Genomic DNA, 23,584 nt, shown 5'->3' on the forward strand with positions numbered 1-23,584 from the left:
CATTCTCCTAAATAATCTACTTTGATAGATTTATCTTGCTTAGTTTAAATACAAATTCTGGTACTTAAATGCTGAAAACATCATAATATCGTAGTAGTGGTGAAGTGATGAGAAGTCTAACTGAAGTCAACAAGCATCAGAAATCATATACTCATAGTCTTTTTAATTATTATTCACTGTACTACAGAATTTCTATTGACCCTATAAACAAATGTCTATGTATGAAATAGCAGAAACTGTTTTATGCTCCACTTTACTGTCATATTTTCATTGGTTTCTCTAAAGTAACACTACTTCACACCTCCTTTTAAATTAGAGTATAACCTAATTGGAAAAAGCATCTGAAGCAGATTCAAAAGTTCTCTCATCATATGAACACACCTTTCGCTGTCAATGTATTCCAAATACTGGATGTAGGTGTGAACACATTTTGATACCCACCCCTTAGCTATGATTTCTTGTTTGTCTGAAAGATCCGTCTTAAATCAGATTAATCTGAGAACCAAACAACAGCAATATTTACACAAAGCTGACTTGAATTGTAAATGCTACATTTACAATGCAAGGTTCTCAGAATCCAGCCATACAAATTCAAAGCCAGGCTGCTTTGCAGTGCTCCTGTTCAGCAACATGTAGACCAAGTGCCAAGAACAAGTGTAAACAACTTTATTAAATATCTGGTATCTTAGATTTATACCATGACGAACTCAAATGTCAACACTGTAAATCTTAAGCAAAACTTTTATCTCCACTGAATTCAAACAATTCAGAGGTACCTTGCAGCTATACTGTCAATTTTGCATTAAGATGTCCCTTTCACAGAAGTAAATACCAATGAATAACAGTAATTTAAACTCTGTCAGCAGAAATTTTATTTGCAGTATTTTTACATTAAACCCTATTTCTTGCATATCTGCTACGCTGTGCCCAAGAATGAGATTTTCTGCAATTTTCAACTCATTTGTCCCTTCAACGGCTCAGAAGAAGAAGAGAATTGCAGAATCCCATTAATAAAGAAGTTAAAAAAAAAACACTAGCTGGTGTTCTGATCTGACTCTTCTGCTCTGCCGTACCTAAATCCATGGTAGTTTTACTGAAAGCACTGTAACTGCCTTCGAAGTAAGAAAACATCCTGCAATTGGAAAGAGCTTCTCTGACTGTTCTGAAGCAGTTTCCTTCTGTTCTGACCACTAAATCACTTCCACTGCTGCTCTTGAACCACATTGCAAATGTTCATTGAACTTCTTTTTAAAAAATTTCTTCTCTAAAAATAAAGAGATAACCAAGTCACTCACAAAGTAGCTGACCTCATAGTATCCAAGTGCTGACAGAAACCAGTGTGAAGTATATGTAATACTGCTTTTGTCATGCTGTGTAGAAGGACAGCACATGAATATTATGCTCTTGAGCGGTAGTCTGCTTTATCTCCACTATCAGTTCACTTGCATGTTACCTTTATAACTACTGACAGTATACTGTCTGCATGCAATTAAATATGGAATCATAGACATTTACAAAACTTCAAGGGCTCTGCTAAAAGTAATGACAACCTTTGGATAGGCTAGACTCTTAAAAACCAATGCGTGAGAGTTCTTAATATCACAATTTGCAACTGCTCTGTTATAGGTACACTGACAATATATCCTGGAAAATCTGGGACAGACACGATTTTAAATCTCCTATCCCGGTGTCCCAAGTATTGAAATGTCCCAGAAAACAGTGGGTGGGGGAGAAAGCCCCACGGTTCCCCACGGATACGACTTGCACATGCTGCCTTTTCTCTGTCCCCGGCTGGGACAGCCTTGCAGCACTTCCTGGAGGCTTTCCTCTTTGCTCCCATTGGTCAGAATCTGACAGTAGGATTTGTCCTGAGCCAGGCTGGGGCAACCGCTAAGCAGCTGATTAGTGGATCTGCTCTGTACATGGTAAACTGAACTCTCAACACATTACAGTAAACTTCCGATAATCCGGCACCTTTAGGACCAAGAGGGTGCCGGATTATCAGATATGCTGGACTATCGGAAGGGGGGGACTATGAGGGGTCTGGGGTGGAGTGGGGGGGTATGCGCCCCTCAGTGCTGTGGGACCAACCCGGCAGCACCCCAGCTGCTCTGCCCCAAACTTCCTAAGTCAGCCGCTGCTGAAACTGGCCAACGGCTGACTCCGGGAAGTCGGGGGCAGAGCAGCTCCAATTGTCCGGCTGCCTGGGGCACTTCTGGGTTCCAGATGGTGCCGGACCATCAGGAGTGCTGGACCATTGGATTCCGAACCACTGGAGTTTTACTGTATTACCACTGGGACTAGGAACAACAGACTGTCCAGTTAGCGGCTTCACCCAAATCAGTAATGAAATTTGCATACATTAGTGGATTTGAAGCTTTTTTTCTACTCAAATCATTAGACTAATTAGGCAGAAACCAAAACGGATTTTGGTTAAAAAGCAATAAAATGTAATTTCATTCCTAGGGCCACGTAACTACTAGCTCTAGCTATTGTGTATGTACAGCAAACAGAGATATTTTAAGAACTTGATACATGCTTTACATGGGAAACCATTTGCCAGAGTGCAAGGTGGGAGTAGCTATGAGAAATTAACAAAATCGATATTAAACTTCAGTCATAATGTCAGCTGTTTTCCCATAATATTTCTATTAATTTGAAATCCATTGCTAATCTTGAGGGAGGTAAACTCTTGGTATTCCTGATTCCTGGAATCTGAAATCACAGTTACAATGTATATGAAAAAAAAAAATTTAAATAGAATGATTAATAGGCAAGGGTGCATCAGCAGTGACAAAAAGGAGGAGGGGAAAAGCTCGCCACAAAGTGACGTGGATAGGTGTCTATCTCACCTGGCCCCAAGTGCTTTAGAGCAGGGGTTCCCAAACTTTTTGACACGGGGACCAGTAAATCCAGTCACGAGTTTCTGGAGGACCGGTAACATTCATTTGCATAATTGCGTATTCATTAAGAAAATGATGAATATTCAACTAAGTTGTTTCTGGTCCTCCCAAAGCTCCCAGTGCCAGCGTTAGCAAAGCTTTAGATACAGTCTCTGACAATATTCTTGCCAGAAAGTTAAGGGAATATGGATTGGATACATGGACTGTAAGATGGATAGAAAGCTGGCTAGATCAGGGTTTCCCAAACTTTCTACTTTAGTTGGAACCCATTTTTTTTCAGTACTCTTTTTTACAGCCCAAAAATATAAACATGTATAAAAAAAGAATGAAAAATGAATACATTTTCAGTGTTTCATCCGGCTGCATCCTCCGCCCAGCCTGGGCCAGGACTTGGGGGACCCGGCGCCGCATGAGCACTCCAGGAGGCGGGAGCAGGAGCAGATTGGGGTAAAATATCTGGCTAGGAGGGAGAGTGCAAGGAGGGGCAGGGTTGCCAGGTGTCCGGTTTTGTACCAGACAGTCCGGTATTTGAGGGTTTTGTCCGGGAAACAAATTGAGAAATTACCAGACATATAAAATGTCTGGTACTTTCTAATTAGGTACATTTTATTATAATTAGGTGCATCAATCCTTAGCTGGGAACTTCCTGGCTGGTAGATGTGCTCACGATGCGTGAGTGTGTCTACCAGCCAGGCAGTTTGCAACTACTCGAGGGACCGTGTGTGTGGGCGGGGGGGGAGGGGGAGGGGGAGGGGAAGGGCAAAATGGAATCCCTGGCCAGATTCACTCGTCTGCCAGGGTCTGCATGTGGCCAGGTCAGTCCCACTCCCCCCCTTCTCCTCCCGATCTCCCCAGTCCAGCCCTGCTGCCCCCGTCCAGCCCTGCTTCCGGTGTCCGGTTCCCCCCGCTCTCCACCAATCTCCCCTGGTCGGCCCTGCTCCCCCGAAAGCCCCCCCACCAGCTCTGCTGCCCCCATCCAGCCCTGCTTCTAGCATCTGGTTCTCCCGTCCTCCTCCTCCTGATCTCCCCCGGCCAGCCCCCCCCTCCAGGGCTGGCTTGAGGCATTCCTGCACCCCGGGCAGTGGGCGCGCAACTCATGTGCGGCTCCGCCCCCGGGCACACAGCACATGTGCAGCCCCACCTCCCAGCAAGCTGCGCACCTTACAGCTGCGATCAGGTGTGTGGTGCCCAATTGCAGTTCTAAGGGGCGCCGCGCGGCACCCCTTACAGCTGCCATCAGGCGCCCCCCATAGGTTGGCGCCCCGGGCAGCTGCCTGGCTAGCCCTCCCCTTAATCCAGCCCTGCCCCCGTCCCCCCAGGCTCCTGTCCAGCCCTGGTTCCGCGGCCTGCCCTCTCCGATCTCCGCCGGACAGCCCCGCTACCCCCAACCCAGCTTCTGCCACCCGCCCGCCCCCCACCCCATCTCAGCGGGACAGCCCCACTACCTCCAACCCTGCTTCCATTGGCCGCCCGCCCGGATATCCGCAGGACAGCCCCACTGCCCCTAGCCCTGCTTTTGCCACCCTCCCGCCTGGATCTCCGCGGGACAGCCCCACTGCCCCCAGCCCTGCTTCCCAGCGATCGGTTTCCCCCCGACCTCCTCCCAGCCCGCCCCGCTCTGCTCCCCTCCCGGCAGCCATGCTGAGGCCTGGTATTTTTTTCCCACAGCCCGCTATCGGGCCGCAGCCCATAGTTTGGGAAATGCTGCTTTAAAGCATCAGGAGCTTGGCCCCCTCCTCGGCTTTGCATTGCTCAGCTCCTGCCCGCGGCCACCTGCTGGGAGCTGCTGCCAGCCCAAGTGCGTGAGCAGGGCCTTCTGCTCCAAGCTGCTGGCACTAGTCCAATTCATAGGGCACATATACCCCAGCTGCCAGGAGCCAGCACCAGCTCCCCACAACAGCCCTTTGCCCCTACACACAGTGCTACCAGCGCCAGCACATACTGTGCCCCTGCGCACAGCACCACACACACACTGTCCCTGCCCACAGCACCACACACACACACTGTCCCTGCACACAGTACCACCACACACACCTCTTTGCCCCTGCTCACAGTGCTACACCCAGTCCTCCCCACACCCTATTGTGCCACCAGAGCCTACTCACACACGCTGCCTCCCTCTACAAACTTCACCATCTCCACACACCCTCTCTCGACACACAGTGCCACAAGCATCTCCACACACATGCACGCACGCACAGCACTATCATATGAACCTTGCCCCTACACACACACACAACACATCACCGTCACACAGCACAGCAGTACCTCCTTCAGGGCCCAAACCTATACCGATTGGTAAAGGGTGGTGGGAGGAGTTCTTAGAGGGGTAACATGACCCACTTCTAGACCAGTCATCTGCCCCAGAACTCCCCTTGATTGGTCAAATCTGCTCTCAGGGCGGTTCTATGGGGCTCAAACCCATTCCTATTGGCAGAGGACAGTGGGAGGAGTTCTCAAAGGGTTATAATACCCTTAAAGGGTCACGATGCCCTTTATTTTTGGTCACATGTCCATCTTAACCCTAGAAGTACTGCTTCCAGGAGTGGGACTCTGTGTGACCGATGGGCAGGGCCTAAGGAATCGGGGGGGGGGGGGGGGGGGGAGGGGGCGGGTGTGGCTAATGAGGCTGAGGGTGTGGTTAATGTGTCCCTATTTTCAGTTCAGAAAATATGGTCACCATAGTTATAAGGATGTAAAATCCCATTCAATTGGTTAAACATATTATTTATCCGATTAAAGGCAGGGTTGGTGGGGGGAGCTGCTCCAGCTGGGCTGGAGTGCCTCTCCCCTCCCTCCTGCTCACTGCTGGCCTGAAGCAGCCTTCTTCCCCACCCTTGGGCCCACTGCAGAGACTATTCCAACCAAGGACACTGGAGCAGCCCCTGCCTGCAGGGTGCCTGGGCCCACTGCATGCAGGGGCTACTCCATCTCAGCTGGAGCAGCCCCTGTTCATGGTGGCCCTCCCATTGGTGCTAGAACAGCCCCTTGCCTGTGGCAGGCGGAGAGCTGCTCCAGCCCCTACCAGTTAATCTTAATCGGTAAGCCTCATCCATTAAGGGTTAACCAGTTAAACAGTCACATCCCTATTCAGTTACTAGGCCTGTGGTACCTGTTATTCCTTTCTTTAAAAAACAAAACCTACAACAACCCCCACATGTGACACCACATGGGAAGGATGGCAGCAAGGGTTAAATAACTACCAAAAAAACTGGAAAAAACATACAGGCACAAACTCTTAGAAAGGATGAAATATCAAACATGAAAGCAAATGGTGTCATAAGTAACTTTCCATGGTGCCTGAATAGAGGAACAAACTTTCAAGTACTGCATGTATTATAGCATATGGTTCCAGGGTATGAAATACAACCTAGGTTATGTCTACACTTGCAGCCTATTTCGGAATAGGGCTTCAAATGTAGGCATTCGGAATTGCAAATCAAGCCCGGGATTTAAATATCCCGGGCTTGATTTACATCTTCTCAGCCGGGCACCATTTTTTGAAATTTACAAGTCCGGAATAACTGCTCACATCTACACGTGGCAGTGAAACGGGCGTTCGAAATAAAGCCCTATTTCGAACTACCTGTTAAACCTCATTGTAGGAGGAATAATAGGTAGTTTGAAATAGGGCTTTATTTCAAACGCCCGTTTCACTGCCGCAGTTATTCAGGGCTTGTAAATTTCAAAAAATGGCGACCGGCTGGGAAGATGCAAATCAAGCACGGGATATTTAAATCCTGGGCTTGATTTGCAATTCCGAATGCCTACATTTGCAGCCCTATTCCGAAATAGGCTGCAAGTGCAGACATGCCCCTAGTTACTTTGTAATTCATGTTAGTCCAATCAGAAAGTTTATTTGGCCATGCCGTCTTATTATTTATTTGTACCATGGTAATGCCAATAGACCCCAATCATAGATCAGAGCCACAAACACATGAGTTTGATAGAAGTACATTTTGGTTTATGTACATCCTAACCTTTCAGGTACAGCATATCCTCAAGCAGATAAAGAGATGAGTTAAATACAGGTAAGAAATGTGCCTCAATGCAAACATGGCAGCTGTTACGCACTCTGCAATAGGTCTGAGACAGCTCTGGGCATTAAAATCTGTTTTAGTGAGAGGCAAGAAACAGAGAGCTTAGAGTTCCCTTTTAGTATTTTCAAATAATGCCATAATTTCTTTAATTGCCACCTGAGCGGTAAAAGTAAATAGGAATACAAGGGTCTTATCTTGTCTCCATTTACGTTATCAGAAAGACAGCACAGCTAATGGAGTAACTGAACACAGAGTTCTGCAGGGAGAGTTAACAGTCAATCCAGGCTGACACCTCACCCCTATGATCTTATGCCCACTCTGTGTGTGATCTATACAGGAGGCCCCCAACTTGCAAAGTGATTGGTTCTGGGGAAAGCGTCGCAAGTCGGGGGTGTCGTAATGTGAACCTACATTTACGTTAGGCACTGTGCACCGTCATAAATGCAGGCCAAGGACCTACATCGGGGGGTTTCGGCCCCTTCCGCACTTACAAAAATGGCTATAAGTGCAGGGAGTCGGAACTTGGGTGGTAGCAAGTTGGGGGCCTCCTGTACTGGCTGCATTTACTCTGTCCTGGGTAGGCTAGAGCTCTGGTGTCCAACATGCTAGCCACTAGAGGCTATTTGGCTGGTTGAGTGTGGTTAGTTAGCTATAGCAGTAGCCGCGCTCTAGTGGCTACTACTTCAGAACTGGTTGGACACCACGGGGTTAGAGCTCTGTCAGAAACCATACACAAGATTCTTTCTTTGAGCAGAGTCCTGACAGCTGTTTGTGCTCTTATGCCACCTACAGTCCAAGGGTCTGTTAGTCTTGACTCGGGGTTGGCAAGAGCCCTCTTTGAAAACTGGCAAATGTTTTCCATTAAATATTCAAAATAGAAATATGTAGGAAAAAATGGATTTTCACAACTGAATTTTTACTTGTTCGTTCCCTTCCTCCTACCCCCGGCTGGATGAGACAAGAAAGAAGAAAGAAGAAAGAAAAAGGTCAACTGATTTTTTATTTGGTCAGAAAACCCTTTTTGTTCATTAAACATTTGACAAAAAAGTCATGACCAGCTCTAATTGGCAGGTAATATTGCCTTTCTATGTTGGTCCCTAAGGTATATAATCACTGTCCCTTGATGGAGCACCTTAAAGCAGTATTCAAGCTATGTGAGACAGTCAATAGGGAGGAGAGAAAGTATGTGCTGCTCTCCTCTCTCAGGGTATGTCTACACTTCATTCTTTTCTCTCTCTCTCTCTAGGAATGCAAATGCAGACACCCGTAATTGCTAATGAAGCGGGGATTTAAATATTTTCTGTCGAAATAACCCAGTTTTTTCTCTCGAAATAGCGCTATTCTGCAATAGCGCCATAAGGCAATTATGCAAATGTAGTGCGGGATATTTAAATCACTGTTTCATTTGCAATTTCGGATGTCTGCATTTGCATTCCCTCTCTCTCAAGAGAGGAATGAAGTGTAGACATACCGTCAGATGCAACACACAGATTCTCTTGCAGTTCACACTCCTCCATCTCACAGACAGAAACAAAGGGTCGGGCAGTGAGTCAGAGAGGAAGGATCTCTGGATTTAAATCACATAGTGTAGGGAATAGAAATCGTGTCTCACACTCACCACCTGTTGACATGGCTTCAGCTGAGAACACTGAAATAAAACCAGCATGAAAAGACATCACCCAGAAACTTTTGGAACAGCCTCTATCAGCCAGAGACACTTAACTCCAACAGGCCACTCCTAATGTTTCCCAGCTAACTCTTGGCACCTCCTTTCTAAAATCCTCTCCAAGGACAATGGAGGTCATTGTAAATCCACCCTGATGCTGAGGGATGCACAGAGAGTGGCAGGCTCTTAAGGTCTCACAGGATTTGCAAATCTCACTCGGGTTTGTCACTCTTCATTACAGATTCAATGTATAGCCATTTTGCCCAGAATTGTGCATGACAGTTTTTTCATTAAGTACCAAAGACCTCTGAGCTCTTTGTGTGCCATTAATTTAGCTTTCAATGCAATGGCACTACAGCTATATAAGTGCATGCCAATTCTACGACAAAGACATACGGATATTGGTATATTTTATATGGTAACTGGTAAGGGAAGTTTCACATTATACTAGTCAACAACACGCTAAAAATCTTAGTATTATTTCATTTTGAAGTAAGTCGTCATGCTTCACAATACATCACTTTGTAAACTTGTTTATTTTTTTACATATTCAATTAAGATGTAGGAAGCCAGGCCTTAATCCTTTTGCTTTATGCACAGCATTATCTTTCAACTTTTAAATGAAAAACCACATACAAATACAATCTTTCTATGTGGAAAGCATATTCCTAAGCAGCAAAGAAAACAGCTGTTCATCTGTACTTAATGGCTTTGCAAAGAGGACTATTTAAAATGTGAAAAGTCTGACATGTCAAATAAAGAAAGTATTTGAAACATATGGCAATACTTCAGTCACAATGAATAAGAAACCCCTTACCATCTAACAAATATGTCCCAAGCCCACTGCCAAGTCAAATAAAGATGGGATGATTACCTAAAACACAGAAGTCCACAAAGGATTTTAGCAGTGACACCTGAACATCTGAAGGGGGTAAAGGCACTGTGCTTGCAAAGAGGTTTCCAGCTGTACTTGATGTAGGCTGCAACTGTTTTAGAATGTTCTAACCTTTGCTGTAGTTTTCTATAAATGTGAATGCAAAGTGAGCTTTATCTCAGCATATGCAAATAAACCAACAGCTTTCTCCAACTAGAGGCAATGAGGGGGAAAAAGAAGTTGCAGTGAATTTGGGATGGTTTCTCAATCACCTTGCACCTCGTACTGGCATTCAGATCTATGCAAACCAGGTATAAAACACTAACAATCTGTTCTGGTAGTGTTTTATACTTACTTTACATTGGTGCAAAATTCAAGGAAGGGGAGAAACAGGCTCCAGAAGTTACCAGTGCCAACCTATAATGTTAGGGTTCCCAGATGGTTTAACCAAAAATACCGAACCTCCCCCCCCCCCCCCCAAAAAACCCAAAACAAAACACCAGAGAAAACATTCTGTTGAGGAAAAAAAAGGGGGAGACCAAAGCTGTTGAGAAAAAAAAAGGGACCCAGAGAGTTAAGTAAAAAACAAACAAAAACAAAACCCCCCCTCAAAACAATGTGGTCCCTTTAAGAAACGCTTTTGAGGCTTTTTGGCCCTAACAGGTTGCCGGTGGCTGACTGCCATCTTGCCTCCCTGCACTGGGTCAGACAGCTCCCCTGTGGAACCACTAAGCACCCAGGATTTTCACCTCCTGGCCAGGAAAAAAAAATCATAAAATACTGGACTGTCCAGTTCAATACTGGACACTTGGTAACCCTATCTAATGTAGATGTGAAACAACAATGTAAAGTGGTCCACCTTGTTGCCAATGCAGCACGTCTACATTAGTATAGTAAGGATTTGCAACAGTAATCACACCCATACAAATTATGTTAATGTATACAAGCCCTAAATTTACAAAGGAATAAAATATATAATTTAAAAAGGAATGCTGGCATGGAAATAACAATTAACATAAAAACATTTTAATGTCCTCTTGAAAAACTGTTAACTATGTAGTTTACTCAAGAGGCAAGCCAAGATGTGCAGCACTTATGACAAAAGCAGATATGCAAGAGAGGTTTACATTAGCAGGACCTACTCATTATCTTATTCTCTGGGCCAATCCTAATTTGTCAGCAATGTAAATAACTTAAAAAAAAAAAACCTGAACGGCTTTCCTTAAAAGGAGATGCAGAATCACTTGTACAAGTAGTTCACATTGTTAAGAAGTGACAATACAGACATATAGCAAAGACTCTTAATTTGATCTCTCATCATTTTAGATTTCAGAAGTCATTGTCTTTCAAATTCTAAATTATTATATCTCTACTGTTCTGTTACGAGAAATTAAAAATAAACATTAGCTTCCGTTTTATACAAGACCCAGATAAAAGCAATGGTTAAATGTCTTAGGTGTTTAAGCTTCTGGATCTATAGCCGAAGATGACTAAAATGTAAAAAATTCTCAGAGCTGTGTGGATCATGACAATGCTATTCTGCAAGTATGGAATTAAGCAAACAAAAGCTACATTAAATTTCCAGTCCCCATTTAAAAAGGATTTTTAAAAAATGCATGAAATTTTTCCATACCGACTTTGTCCTTTTCTAACCAATATTTTAAGTGACTGTCACAAACAAAATTTCAGTATATACATACATTACACCGTATACACAGTATATGACAGAATCATTTAACAGAAAACTATACAAATAAAGCATTCAGCTCCTCACACTTGAATCCCAAATGCATCAATATTATTAAGGTAGAATTTATATGGAACTCCTTTTAAAGGGCCAATGCAATGTGCTGGCATTTTACATGGAAAATGGAACAAGGTAGGGAGGTTATGGTGGGGGGGGGGGGGGATAAATTATGCCTTCTCATCTAATTTTTTACTCCAAATGCATAGGTGGGAGAAAAGGACTGCAGTGGAAACACAATTCTATCACTGGCTGTTGCAACTGTGGAGAAGGCTGTAATAATCCCCTCCCTCTCCCCCCCAGAAATAACTTTTTTTAAGGTTAAAATTTTCCATTTTACTTGTAAAGTTCTTATCAAGCGACAGACCGATTGCTTCTTGAAAGTATTTCACGGTTCACATTTTACTTATCTTGCCTCCTATTCTAGGAAGAGATGGGACCGAAGGAGAGCAAATTGGTTTATGTTCCTATTTAGCTCCACCCAGTTCCAGACATTCAACTCCTTTCTGGACAACCCCTTTCCCTCCCCTGCCTCTGCACCCACAGCTCTGACAAATGATGTCGAACAGCTGCTCTAATCTCTTCCAGTTGCTGGTAGACAGAGTGATGGAAGAGTGGCAGCTCTCTCATCCCGGCTGCTGTCTTCCAAAGATCCCAGAGAATCCACTCAGCTACAGTCACAGATGTCTAATACATGCCCTCTCCCATTTGCTACCCTTCCAACAAGCCAACTCCATTTTTTTCCAACTCTGACTCAATGCAGTGTGAAACACAGCAAGAGTCTGACAAGTTTTCTTATGTAAGGGTTAGTACAAAAGCTGCACATTACAATACTACACTGTGCAAAATCTGCACAAAGCACAAGGCTGAAGAGAGACTTCCCTTGTAAAGTATAGGAGGTTTCTGACATAGCAGACTAAGCCTCTGACGCAAGCAGTTTTAATTAAGTCAACAAATGTGGGGCTTTTATTTTAACTTTTCCCTCACCCTCCATGGCCTCTTCTGATTTGCTTTTACTTTGTTCTCCCTGTTCCCTTCAACCTACTTTTCTCTCTCTGCCCTCAAGACAATAAAACAAAACAAAAACAAAAAACAAAACAGAAGAAGGCTGGAACCATTTAATCAGGCATTCTATTTATAGGATGATGCTTAGCAAGGACACAATGCTACGTACATTCCAAATGCTGCATATTGCCCTTGTAGTCTGGACCAACATGTAAAAGCTTGTGCAGCTCTGAGATAAACCACAGTGACGTTTCAAAGACAGCATTTTAGAACCTGTTGGTATGCTGCAGAGTCAGTTTCAGCATGACTATATTGTGACTCCTATACTCAAAGTAATCCAGGTGAACCTGACCATCACCAGATAAAATCACAAGTTACTTTCTGAACAGATTTCTCAGTTAGGTCTTAACTTTCTTCCCTGCCCTTTTTTGGTAGCAACTTAATGAATTCTGTTTGCTTACAAAGGACTGATTTTTCTACTGTCAAGGCAGATTCTGACATCTTTCCTCATGCAGAATTGGACCTCGGTCTGTGAGCAGACTCACTGACTTCAATGGAATTATTTATGGAGTTAGGTATTGTTTAGCATGAGTAAGAGGAGCCAGAATATGGACCATAGTTATCTGTATAACAAAAAATTCAGCCCACTTTCTTATAGCTTAGTTAATAACTTTGACTCTAAAAGATAAACATTAAGAAAGCTACTTGACAGAATCACAGAGCTAGAGGCTACACATGACCAGAACCAATTTTGATCCATTTTTTAAAAGACTATTACAAATGTACCATAGGGGCATGGGGGGAGGAGGGGGCATGTATAGTTCAGCATCAAATGGCTACAAAAAACTCCATATACACAACACACATGCTATGTATAGACTACATCTCTCTGTCGACAGAGGGATACAAATCAAGCACGTCGAAACTGCTAATGAAGCAGGGATTTAAATATCCTGTGCTTCATTAGCATAAACATGGACGCCACTTTTTTCCAAAATCGAGCTTCTTTTTCGGGGGGGGGGGGGGGGGGGGGGGAAGAGAGAAACAAAAAAAAAAAAACCAGCAGTCTAGACATAGCTGGGAAAAAGTAAACCCTTTTTCGACAGATCCTGTAAACCTCATTTTTTAAGGAATACGAGATCTGTCAAAAAGGGTTTATTTTCAACAGATCCGCATCTAGACTGCCTTTTTTTTCCGAAAAAGCTCCATTTCGGAAAAAAGTGGTGGCCATGTTTATGCTAATGAAGCACGGGATATTTAAATCCCTGCTTCATTAGCAATTTCAACGTGCCTAATCTACATCTCTCTGTCGACAGAGAGGTATAGTCTAGACACAGCCACAGATAGGTTAATGTACAGATGTATCTCTGAGCCCACAAATGCAATTTTACCACTTGGACCCCCATTTGAAAATTCAGTCCCTCATGTATCACAATTTTCCTTTCAAATATAAAATAGATGCATGTTTCAACAAGCTTTCACATAAATTCATAAAAAATATCTGCTACAGAAGAGAGCCCCAATGACTGTTCTCTCTCACTACACTAAGGGAAAAAGCACATCTCTCTCCAAGAGCTTGTCTCTACACTAGAACAGTTCTCTCTTGATGATAATAGGTGTTAGCTGAACCTGTACTGATCATGTGGCTTGCCCAGGTCTTGCAGCTCAACCATGCTCAACAGGTGTTCAGCTGCATTTTGTCCCCAGTTGATGCTGTCACTAGACCTACCTAGTCTTTTTAGTGCCACAACCCCTGGGAGATGAGATGGACAAGCACACGAAGGACCTCCTGTATCAGCTTCAATCCCTTTCCCCTTCATGAAGCTCCATGCTGTAGTACACTCAGCACATCATCCTGTTTCCAAACTAGATATTCAACACCCTGCAACATCCTACACAGCTTCACATAGGGGATGTCCTCTCTGCAGCCACTCACTATCTGATATCCTATCCAGGAGTTTCAGATTCCCACAGTCACAGCACAATGCGGTCCCTGTATCGGCCAGGCTGTCTCCACGTCTGACCAGGATTCAAGTGCTCTGTTCAATTTCCTTGTTCTCTTTTAAATAAAACCATGAGCGTGCACTCTAGCTAAAATCCGAGTCTGTTCTGACAAACCAGCACAAGGACAGATACTTTCATAAACCTCTCCCTGTATTATTTCTCAGTTTCATTTTATTTAGTCAGTGAATAAAGCATTCTCCAGCTTGGCTGCATGTTTTTGTTTTTGTTTTTTTGCAGAGGGAGGGGGAGAAGAAGGGATTGGTTTTGTTTCCTGGAGACCATTAGGATTACTTTCTGCCAAAGTTTATTGTTTGCTTACAGGACTTTTTGGTTTGAAGCCAATCTCTGATCTCGATCACATGGGCGACTCAAATCAGCTCACTGGAGTTACTCTGGATTTAAATTATTCTAAATGACAACAGAGTCTGGTTCCTTGTTTCTATCAGCAGAGCACTGTTTAAACTCTTCAAGCAAGTAGCTCTTGTGACAGAACAGAATGCCAGTGAATTGAACTGACAACTACGTGCAACTGACCCCTTTGGCTTACTGTTTTTAGCTCCACCCTGTCTAGTAGCAGTGACTAGAGTAGGTTGGGTGAATAATCCACACTACTACAATTTAAAATCACTGTAATTAGAAAGGCGGAATAGCAGGATTTTTAACTTGCCAGAACCAGAAATAAGGAGTCTGGGGGTTCATCTATTCTGGAATATTTTGTACCTGTCCTATGGCATTTGCTATTGGTAGTGGTTTAAATTCTTGTGTATACTGGGCTCAGGATTATTCAGCACAGTACTATGAGAGCGATGTTCAGATTTACGACGTGCTGAAAAAGCTTGGACCTGATTTATGCTGACACTGGTACTAGAGAACAGGTATGCAATTTTATAATGTTACAAAGAGCACACACCTTTGGCATTGAAGGCTGTTTCAGGTGGCAGTGTCATCACGTATGCAGATAAACATAGAACTTTGGGTCTTGGTAAACAAGTAAATTAGTTTCATCGGCATTTTGTTTTCAAATATATTCACTGTGTCATTTTTATGTCTACAGGTATATCCTAGAAAAATATAAACTATTTGTGATTTTAAATGAATCTTTTTTTGTTGGTGTTTAAAATTTTTTTCGTGTACTTTAAGAGAATTCTACAATTCAGTCTCCTGACTAATTTCTCTATTGATTGTTGATTAAAGGAACCATCATAACAAAGTACAGAAATATACTGCTGCATGTGAGAAATATTCCAGATACTTTTTAAAAGTTTCATTACTTATCAAATATAATTTTGAATATAAGAAGAAAGGCCCTTTCATCTTGGCTGGACTTTGAAAGTTAAATACTTCCGCAAATTTTTGCAGGATTGAGGCCTAATGTTGCACCTCTGTCCAGTATCCTGCAACCTACGACAGGTATTGCCAGGAAGTGTACCAAACCCAGTCTGACCTGAACTGCAAGTAGGAAACCATCTCTCGGATATAGGAACTGATCTCTTCCACCTATGTGATGTCATATACCACCAGGATTCCATGGTTTGAATATAAAAGTTCAAGTAATTTTTCTGCTTAGACAATGCTGGCAACACCTCTTCAAGTTAGTACTTTCCATTTTAGGCAAATCTAAGACACAATTTTCAGTTGCTTCTAACTTTGCCACACTTTGATTGTTAGGTCTGAAATTTTCCATGCCTGGTATCTGCCTCTGACTGTTGTTTCCCCCTTTTTTGTTGGGTAAAAGTTTTAGCAAAATAGATCTGCTGAGTCTGAAAGTAAAGTATGACAAAATGTCAATTCCCCCTCCTTCCTTAATAAGTATTTGCCACTGTTTTGTTGAGAGGCTCTAGCACCCTCCCCAGCATTTGAAATTTGGCATGGGGAGTGTTGCCAAAATGTGCCTTCACTATTTTTGTGAAAATCTACTCAAATTTGTTTGAGTTATATGCCTAATAAAAACAATTAAAAAAAAATAAAAATCATTACTTGGACATGCTCAACATAAATTCGTAAGATTTCATCTTACTGAATCTACAGAGAAGAGCCTTCTACAGTTTCCAGTTACCCCAGCGGTAAATGTCATTACAATGGATCTAAAGTTCCCAATCCTGCTGATAATCCATGGAGGCTGGTAGTGGGGGGGAACACAATACGTTCCAGATAATGGAATTTCTATTCTGTCAGTTTGCTGGGGTCCTGCAAAGTAGTTAAGAGTTAATGAATCTGCATTTAAAGATGCTGTCTTGAATGGCCCAAAAGAATGCATTTTTCAGCCAGCTCAGTTAACCTAGTTTTTAACACTATAAGAAAATTTCTTTTATGGCTCATTAAGATGCAGGCCAACACACGTGAAGCCATATGAGCTCACCTTGCCATTGCAATTAAATAAAAACATGCATTTTAAAATGTGTCTAGCTAGCCTCCAAAATGAATAGCTCCTCCCTAATCTCTTTTCTGCTGGGACAGAAGAATGAGTGTTAGGGATAGGGAAAATAGTCACTGGGTCCCCCTAAAGCTGTGCAAATAAAAGGTAATCTTTGGGTAGAATAAAACCACCAAGTAAGTGAAAAGATTTTTGGTGTGTATGTACATTTTTTAAAACACCAGGTTTTACTTTAAGCCTGTTCCGTTGTACTTGCCAAAGGAAAGAAGAGAAACCTCACACGCTGCCTCTAGAGGTTTCTCCTCGGGAAATCCTTACGTTTCATACTTCTTGAGTTTTGCTGGTGCTGCTGATGCAGTTGTGAGTTGTCTATCAGGTGACATTTACAGGCATGTTCCCATGTTTGACAGCAACTGGGAGCCACAAAAGATTCCAGAGAAGCAAGCCTCTCTGTGTGGGATTTCTCGTGTTCCCTGTTGGCTGCGTAGCGGTTTCCCAGCTCTGCTAATTATATCAATGCTCTGATATAAACTTGCCAAAATAGCTGGAGCCCTGCTGCTGCCCAGGCTGCAGAGAAATCACTGGCTTCTTTAAATAATCCAAGCAGGGGAGGAAGAGGATAAAAACAGCACTGTTGTGCCACCTCCCACTGATAATGGTCACTGCAAGAGAGTGAGACAATGTTGCTCTATCCAACTAATGATGCTAATTAGGGTGTGGCATCCAGAGATTTCAATGGGATGAGAGGCTACCCAGAGAGGTTAATTCCATAAAAGAATGGCCAATTATTACCATAATAAAGGGCCGAGCAGTTCTTACCATAATTATCAGACAAAGATGCGTGACTTGAGATTTTCCGTAATCAAAAGGTGCTCTCTCAGAAGGAGCTCTGCTCACATAATCAATGGATTAAGTATTGTTTATTTTGCTGTAAGTAAATAATGGGATGCTCACAGCTCTGAGGCTTTGCATAAGCAATCTGCACTCAGGAAGACAATGTCCTGTGTCTTTTCCTTTCACTTTGAACAGCTAACCCTGTCTTTTAAAGTTGTTCATTTGACAACACTGGGAAGGGTAAATGGCCCAGAGGCTACAAGCCACTGGGCAACACTCTCTTTCCTAATTTTTACAAGCAAAAGGTGTGAGAGAGACCCTGTTTACACAAAAGACTTTCTGAAAAATAAAGGGCTAACACCAGTGCAGCGCTAAATCTACATGATATGGTGATTTAAACCACCAGCAACATTTTTTCCTGTACTGTGTTTATGTCTCTGCATCCACTGGGAAAGCTACACTGGTGACCTAGATGGTGCGAGGAGACTAAAAACAAAATAGCCTTTACAATATTTAAACACAGACTCTGAAAAAGATCAACGTGGGAAATTTAATCAACAAAACACTGTCTACCACCGGGAGATTTCCCCAATTCTAATAATCAACAGCCAGTCACTGATGCAGCAGTTCCATACAAACCCCATGTATAGACAAAGAAGCCACGGTTTACACTGATAAAGTATCACTGGGTTTCAGTCAGGGTACACCATACTTGCTCTTGTCCAGACTACAAGTATGAGGAACACCGACAGCTGTACATGGGACAAACTCCAAGTGCAGGCAAGGCCTAACACAAAGGTTTTTCCTTTTAAATCAAGACCAATAAAAAAAAAAATCTTTTGCTTGCCTGCACCACAGTGACAGTACAACCAGTTGGCACGGATGTCACATCAGTGTGCTTTTCCCTTGTTTTTTTTTTAAATTAAAAATCTCTAAATTGATTAACACCTAATACTTAATATTTTACCTCCTAACTAGAAGTTTTACCACAAATCCCACTTGACCTTGTATTTTAGCACAATGCTTCCCTCCCTCTCTTGCAGTTAATCTCCCAAGACAAATCCTTCTCTGGAGTCTAACTTCAGGGATGAATATGACCTATCATGGATCAGTGTACTTTCTTTGATAGACTGTTGTGCAGCTGTCCTGGATAGTCTCATGGTCTCTCACTGCTCCTGGTTCCTTTGGCCCCTAACTCCTACTTGGCCATGCACTTCCTGACTGCCACTCCTTTGGAGTGAGGGTCCCATCATGGGGGGTGGGGGAGCAGAAGCACTAGTCTGCACATCTCACATGCTATATTGGGCCAGCCCAGGCCAAACAAAGCTCTGAGGCCTGTCTAGAGCAGGATGAAAGGTGTGTTTTAAAAATATGTTAGCATTATTTAAGAAATCATTAAAAAGTTTTACAAATCCTCTTTATATCCCAATGCCAAAAAGCACACAAAGCACAGCCTCACTCTAGTGCAGTGGTTCCCAACCTCTTTTATACCACAGACCGGCAAACTCATCCATAAACTGTTGGCAGACTGGCACTGAAATATTTGCATCTTCATTATAGTAATTAATTTATTTGCATATTTGAGTATTTATTATGGTAATTTTATCCCATGGTATATCAGGCAAATCAAAGGAGGAGGGATATGATGGTTAACAAGAATTTGAAAAACTGCTGCACACACATTTTAAAAAAAACCAATAAAATAGTTACTAATACTTGTTAAAGACAGACCAAACCTTTGGCCTCAATTGCACCAGAATTAAAGAGGCAGCAGTTAACAGACCTGACCGTGCTGACACATTCTGCACTTTCATCTTTTCCTATGCACTTAATAATGCATAGTAATAATGTGTGTGCTTGCTGATGGGAGCAGCTGGAGGCCAGAGGGAGGCTCCCAGCAAGTGGGGAAGGAGGAGAACAGGGTAGCAGGGGAAGCCGCTCTCCATGCTGTGCTTGGCCTCGTCAGCCAGGGCAGTCAATCTCCACATGGTCACCGGTGTTGGAACTGGGGCCATGGTGAGGCTGTCTCTACTGGGTCCTGGCTGCCTGCTGCCCCACTCACCCTGCTTCTGAATGGAGAAATGGGTAGAAAGGGAGTTCCCTGGACAGGTGGGGCTAAATAAAAGTTGGGGGTGTGGCCTGGCAACATGACACAGCCCGGCAGACAGGAGTTCGCAGACCAGCAATTGAGAACTGCTGCTCTAGTGCACCCCCTCCCTGCCCACACAGCTTGATCTCTCCCTGGCTTATAGCTATGGAAAGATTTCAGTCCCTCCCAGGAAGCACAACTGTGCTACCATGAGGAGACATGTAAATCGGACCAGCCTGAGTCATTACCACCAGGCTACAGGGAGAGCCTATCCCCACATGGCAGCAGCAGGGTTAGCCCTGCTGCTACCACCTTTCCATTCTGTGGAGCAACAGAATCCATCTAGCTCAGCTTCACTATGTATATGCTTGGGAAGACATCACGTCCTCTTCATAAACGCTCTAGAACGGAGATGCTGACATGCTTATTTTACTGACCTTCACAGTTGTCAGCTCAATAAGTGCATTTATGGAGAGACTATCTTCATGGGTAACTGGACCCTTGGGGGAGGGAGTGAAGGGAGGACCACCCATAGGGACGGAAAGAGGGCATGTGGAGGAAACCCCACTTAGCAAATTTTTGGTGGGGACATGGGGGAGGAGAGGTAGTAGACCTCATGAGTGCTACCATGATTATCTCAGTCTTCCTTATGCAGGAAGAGGAGAGGAATATACAGAATACTGGCATAGAGACATCACTTGGTATTTTCTATTCCGCCTAATTAATATTTACTGGACTTCCTCCCTCTCCCCTACAAATGCTTGTGATTCCTTTTAAGCATCTTTTATATATTTTGATGGAGTGATAGTATAATTCTGGACACTATCTGATGTGGTTTTAAATTTACATGCAATACGATCTATTTGATCTAACAAATAAAATTTCACTCAGACCCTGCTCTGAACCAGCCAATAGAAAAACAATTCTTCAGAAATAGATTTTTTTTTCCAGAAGGGTAAAGAGTCAACAAAGGTGTCCAAATACTCGGAATATGAGATGCTTTATAAAAATCAACTTACAATGAAGCTAATGCTCATAGTTTGATTAACTGCTGTTCTTACATGGAAGATTTTTAATTTAGAAGTATTTAAACCAGACTTGAAATCTGTGTTATTTATGTGCTCATGCACCTGGATTTACCTTTTTCTGTTATAAAAACAGGAAATGTCACAGCAGTCATTCTGATAAAAAAAATAAAATCTTCTTAACCTAATGAGATGACATCTAAAAAACTGTCTAACTGAAGATTGTTCTTTAACAATTGTTTGACATTTTACATTTCAAAAGGTAAAGCAAACAAGTGTACATTCTTATATGGTTACTAATTATATATGGGAAATCTTCTGCCCTTATTCAATCTAATTTAAAACAAAAATTATTTCTGCATGATCAGTTACTGTAATCATCCTCTCCATCTATTCCTTCTTCTCCCACCCTCCAACCCAAAGAGGGAAGGCAGTTAATAATTAAAACTAGGGATGTCAATGTGTAGTCAACTATATGATTAACTGATAAGCCTGGTCTTATTGGTTAATCCTGTTGACTACATCCCTCCCCCCCACTGCCTCTGTATCAGAGGCAGCATCATGGGGTGTTAGGGCGCTCCATGGGAGTGGGGCCGGGAATGTGCTGGCAGCCAGCCCCACTCCCAGGAGTATTGAATAGCTGTGTAACTTGATGCAGTTACATAATTATTCAAGTACACAGTATTTAACATCCCTAATGAAAAATTATAACATACTTTTCATCTTCAAAGAACTCTGTACATAGAGCAGGTTACAATTTTACAAATTTCATGTTAGATCAAATTTTTCATTTTTGCCAGCTTTTCCAGCCATATCTGCAAACAGCATGGAAGCATCACAGTGCCCCTGTGAGACAATCTGTATTGCTCCTCATCCTCAGAAGAAGTGTCTGGGGCAGAGAGGTTAAACATTCAAAACCACAAACGGAGATTGTTAACAGTGTAAAGGGTGGAACGAGCCTCTCACACAACCCTCTGGTAACAGGGAGAAAGTCCAGGCCTATTTCTTACCTCAGTGAGTTATCAGGATGGGTTTCCATGTGGGTCTCCAGCCCATACTTGCATACAAATTCTTTAAAACACACGGGACAATGATAAACTTCCTCCTCAGCCTTCTTCTCCACGTCACTGGACTGAGCCTCCTCGACAACCTTCAGGCAGATGAAAACGCAGGTCAGAAGGACTAGACTCAAGCAGGGAGGCAAACATGCACTCCAGAGCCTGTCACAATGTAACAGCCCATGACTTTGCTACAGGCTACTGAAAATGACTCTCACTTCACAGACTGACAGGGCGCTGCAGGATCAATAAGAGACAAGAGCTAAATGTTGACTAGTTCTTTAGAAGGTGCAGCCCCATCGCCTCAGATCATCATCTCTTATGAGAGCTAAACAATTTATAAACTACTTAAATAGGAAAAATGTGAGTGTGATGTTCACTAACAACATTACTCCTCCCCTCCCCACTTCACAAACCAGGCTGTCAGCCTAGGTTATTTATGCCAATGAATCACTGCCAGTCTCTAACTCGAGCGGACCAGAGAAGAGCAGTAAAATTGTTCATGGTTTCTACTGACATATTCTAATTACAGGAAATAAAGAAGGAACAGAAACAAGAGATGTCTACATTGAGTTGTTGCTAGCCTAAAGAGCATAAAGGTTCACTGTCAAATTTAATTTGGCATTGAGTTTATATTCTGTATAAGCAAGCTGCTATGAAGCTTAAGTACATTAGAAATATTTTATTTTAAAAATGCTAATGGCAACTTATTTTTTTCAAATGAATACATGTTTTTTGCAATGTCTGAAAAATAAACATTGCAGCAATATGCTAGTATGGGAGAATCAATGTAAAATGAACTACAAACTGACTATAAATTTTCCAGAGAAAAAATTTAAACTATTGTCAAGATTGAAAGTAAATATTAGTGACTTGAGTGATAAAGGCTTTTCAAGACTGTTAAGGTTATCAAAAAAATAACTCAATCCTCCATATATCATGCTGAGTTTCAACCTAAATGAGGGAATTTATTCTCCCTCTTCCCCATCTAATTTTTTTTCTCCAAATTGAAATACAAAAAGAAAAAACAACTTAAAAAGTGAAATGTAAACGAGACATTTATGCATTGGTATTTTTAAAATATTTATGATTTTATCCTGACATTGTTTTCTGTGTAGGTTCTTTTATGCACAATTAGGTAAATGTACAAGGCAAGAGACTTAGAAATCAAAATGGGGGCAAAAGGCGGTCAGAAAAAGATTTTGCAACATGCATTTTAAAGAACCTTTTTTGCTGGGGTTCGCTCCTCTCTGTCTGTCTCAGGCTCATGACTAAGTTTCCTCTTACAGGATAATCGTCTGCGCTTCAGAGGAGATGGGGGAGTTGTACTTGCAGTGCTGTTTGGATCCTTCTCGTGAATCTTCATGTGTCTAAGTAGAAGAAAGAGGAAGACACTCTTTCAGCACCCAGGTCAGGATTCTGAAATTCAGCATAATTTTAATCCAAAATATGTTCACAATATTTGACTTTAAGCAATAAACACAGCTCCCATAAACTGGATTGTGCCTTTCAAGCAACACATAATGTAGAGCCTGATCCTACACATGCTACTACTGAGTGCATATTGTGAGTACTCCTGTTACAGTGTTTGCAAGATGAGGCCCTTAAAATTCACTCATGCAGCATGTTGCCCTTCTTTCCTATGCCAGAATCTGTATCAGCTGAAAAATGGCATCACAGTGTCGAAGGAAGCATCACAAAACTTGTAAACATATCCCATACATGAATGAAAATATTACGCCCACAGTTTGATTTTTTTTATAGCTTAAAACTTATAAAACAAGGTCAGTCTTATTCTGTTGTATGTATCTTCCAACTCTGCTAACAGTACCCCAAGCATGTTTGTAAACTCCCACATCACTATTTAAAAAAAAAAAAAAATTTTCACCCAAAACAGCAAGAGTAGCTTGTATTTTACTGAAAAGGAGTAGTTTATAAAAAGCACAGATGCATGTTAAAGTTAAGACC

At 42.5% G+C, this 23,584-nt stretch overlaps 1 protein-coding gene across 10 annotated transcripts in view; it reads right to left on the bottom strand.

The window, feature by feature from the left end:
* RREB1 (ras responsive element binding protein 1) overlaps window positions 1-23,584 on the bottom strand; it is a 176,854-nt gene that overhangs the window by 34,423 nt on the left and 118,847 nt on the right. For all 10 annotated transcript variants that reach the window (XR_003087285.2, XM_006138792.4, XM_014581417.3 and 7 more), the window contains 2 exons: window positions 22,842-22,986; window positions 21,569-21,708 (listed from right to left, as the gene is read on the bottom strand). Coding sequence is in view for 9 of the 10 variants with exons in the window: in XM_006138792.4 (XP_006138854.1) it covers window positions 21,569-21,708; window positions 22,842-22,986 (285 nt within the window). In the remaining variant the exon portion in view is untranslated. The remainder of the gene's footprint in view (window positions 1-21,568; window positions 21,709-22,841; window positions 22,987-23,584) is intronic.

The sequence above is a fragment of the Pelodiscus sinensis genome, chromosome 2 (assembly GCF_049634645.1).
Source record: "Pelodiscus sinensis isolate JC-2024 chromosome 2, ASM4963464v1, whole genome shotgun sequence".
NCBI lineage: Eukaryota > Metazoa > Chordata > Testudines > Trionychidae > Pelodiscus > Pelodiscus sinensis.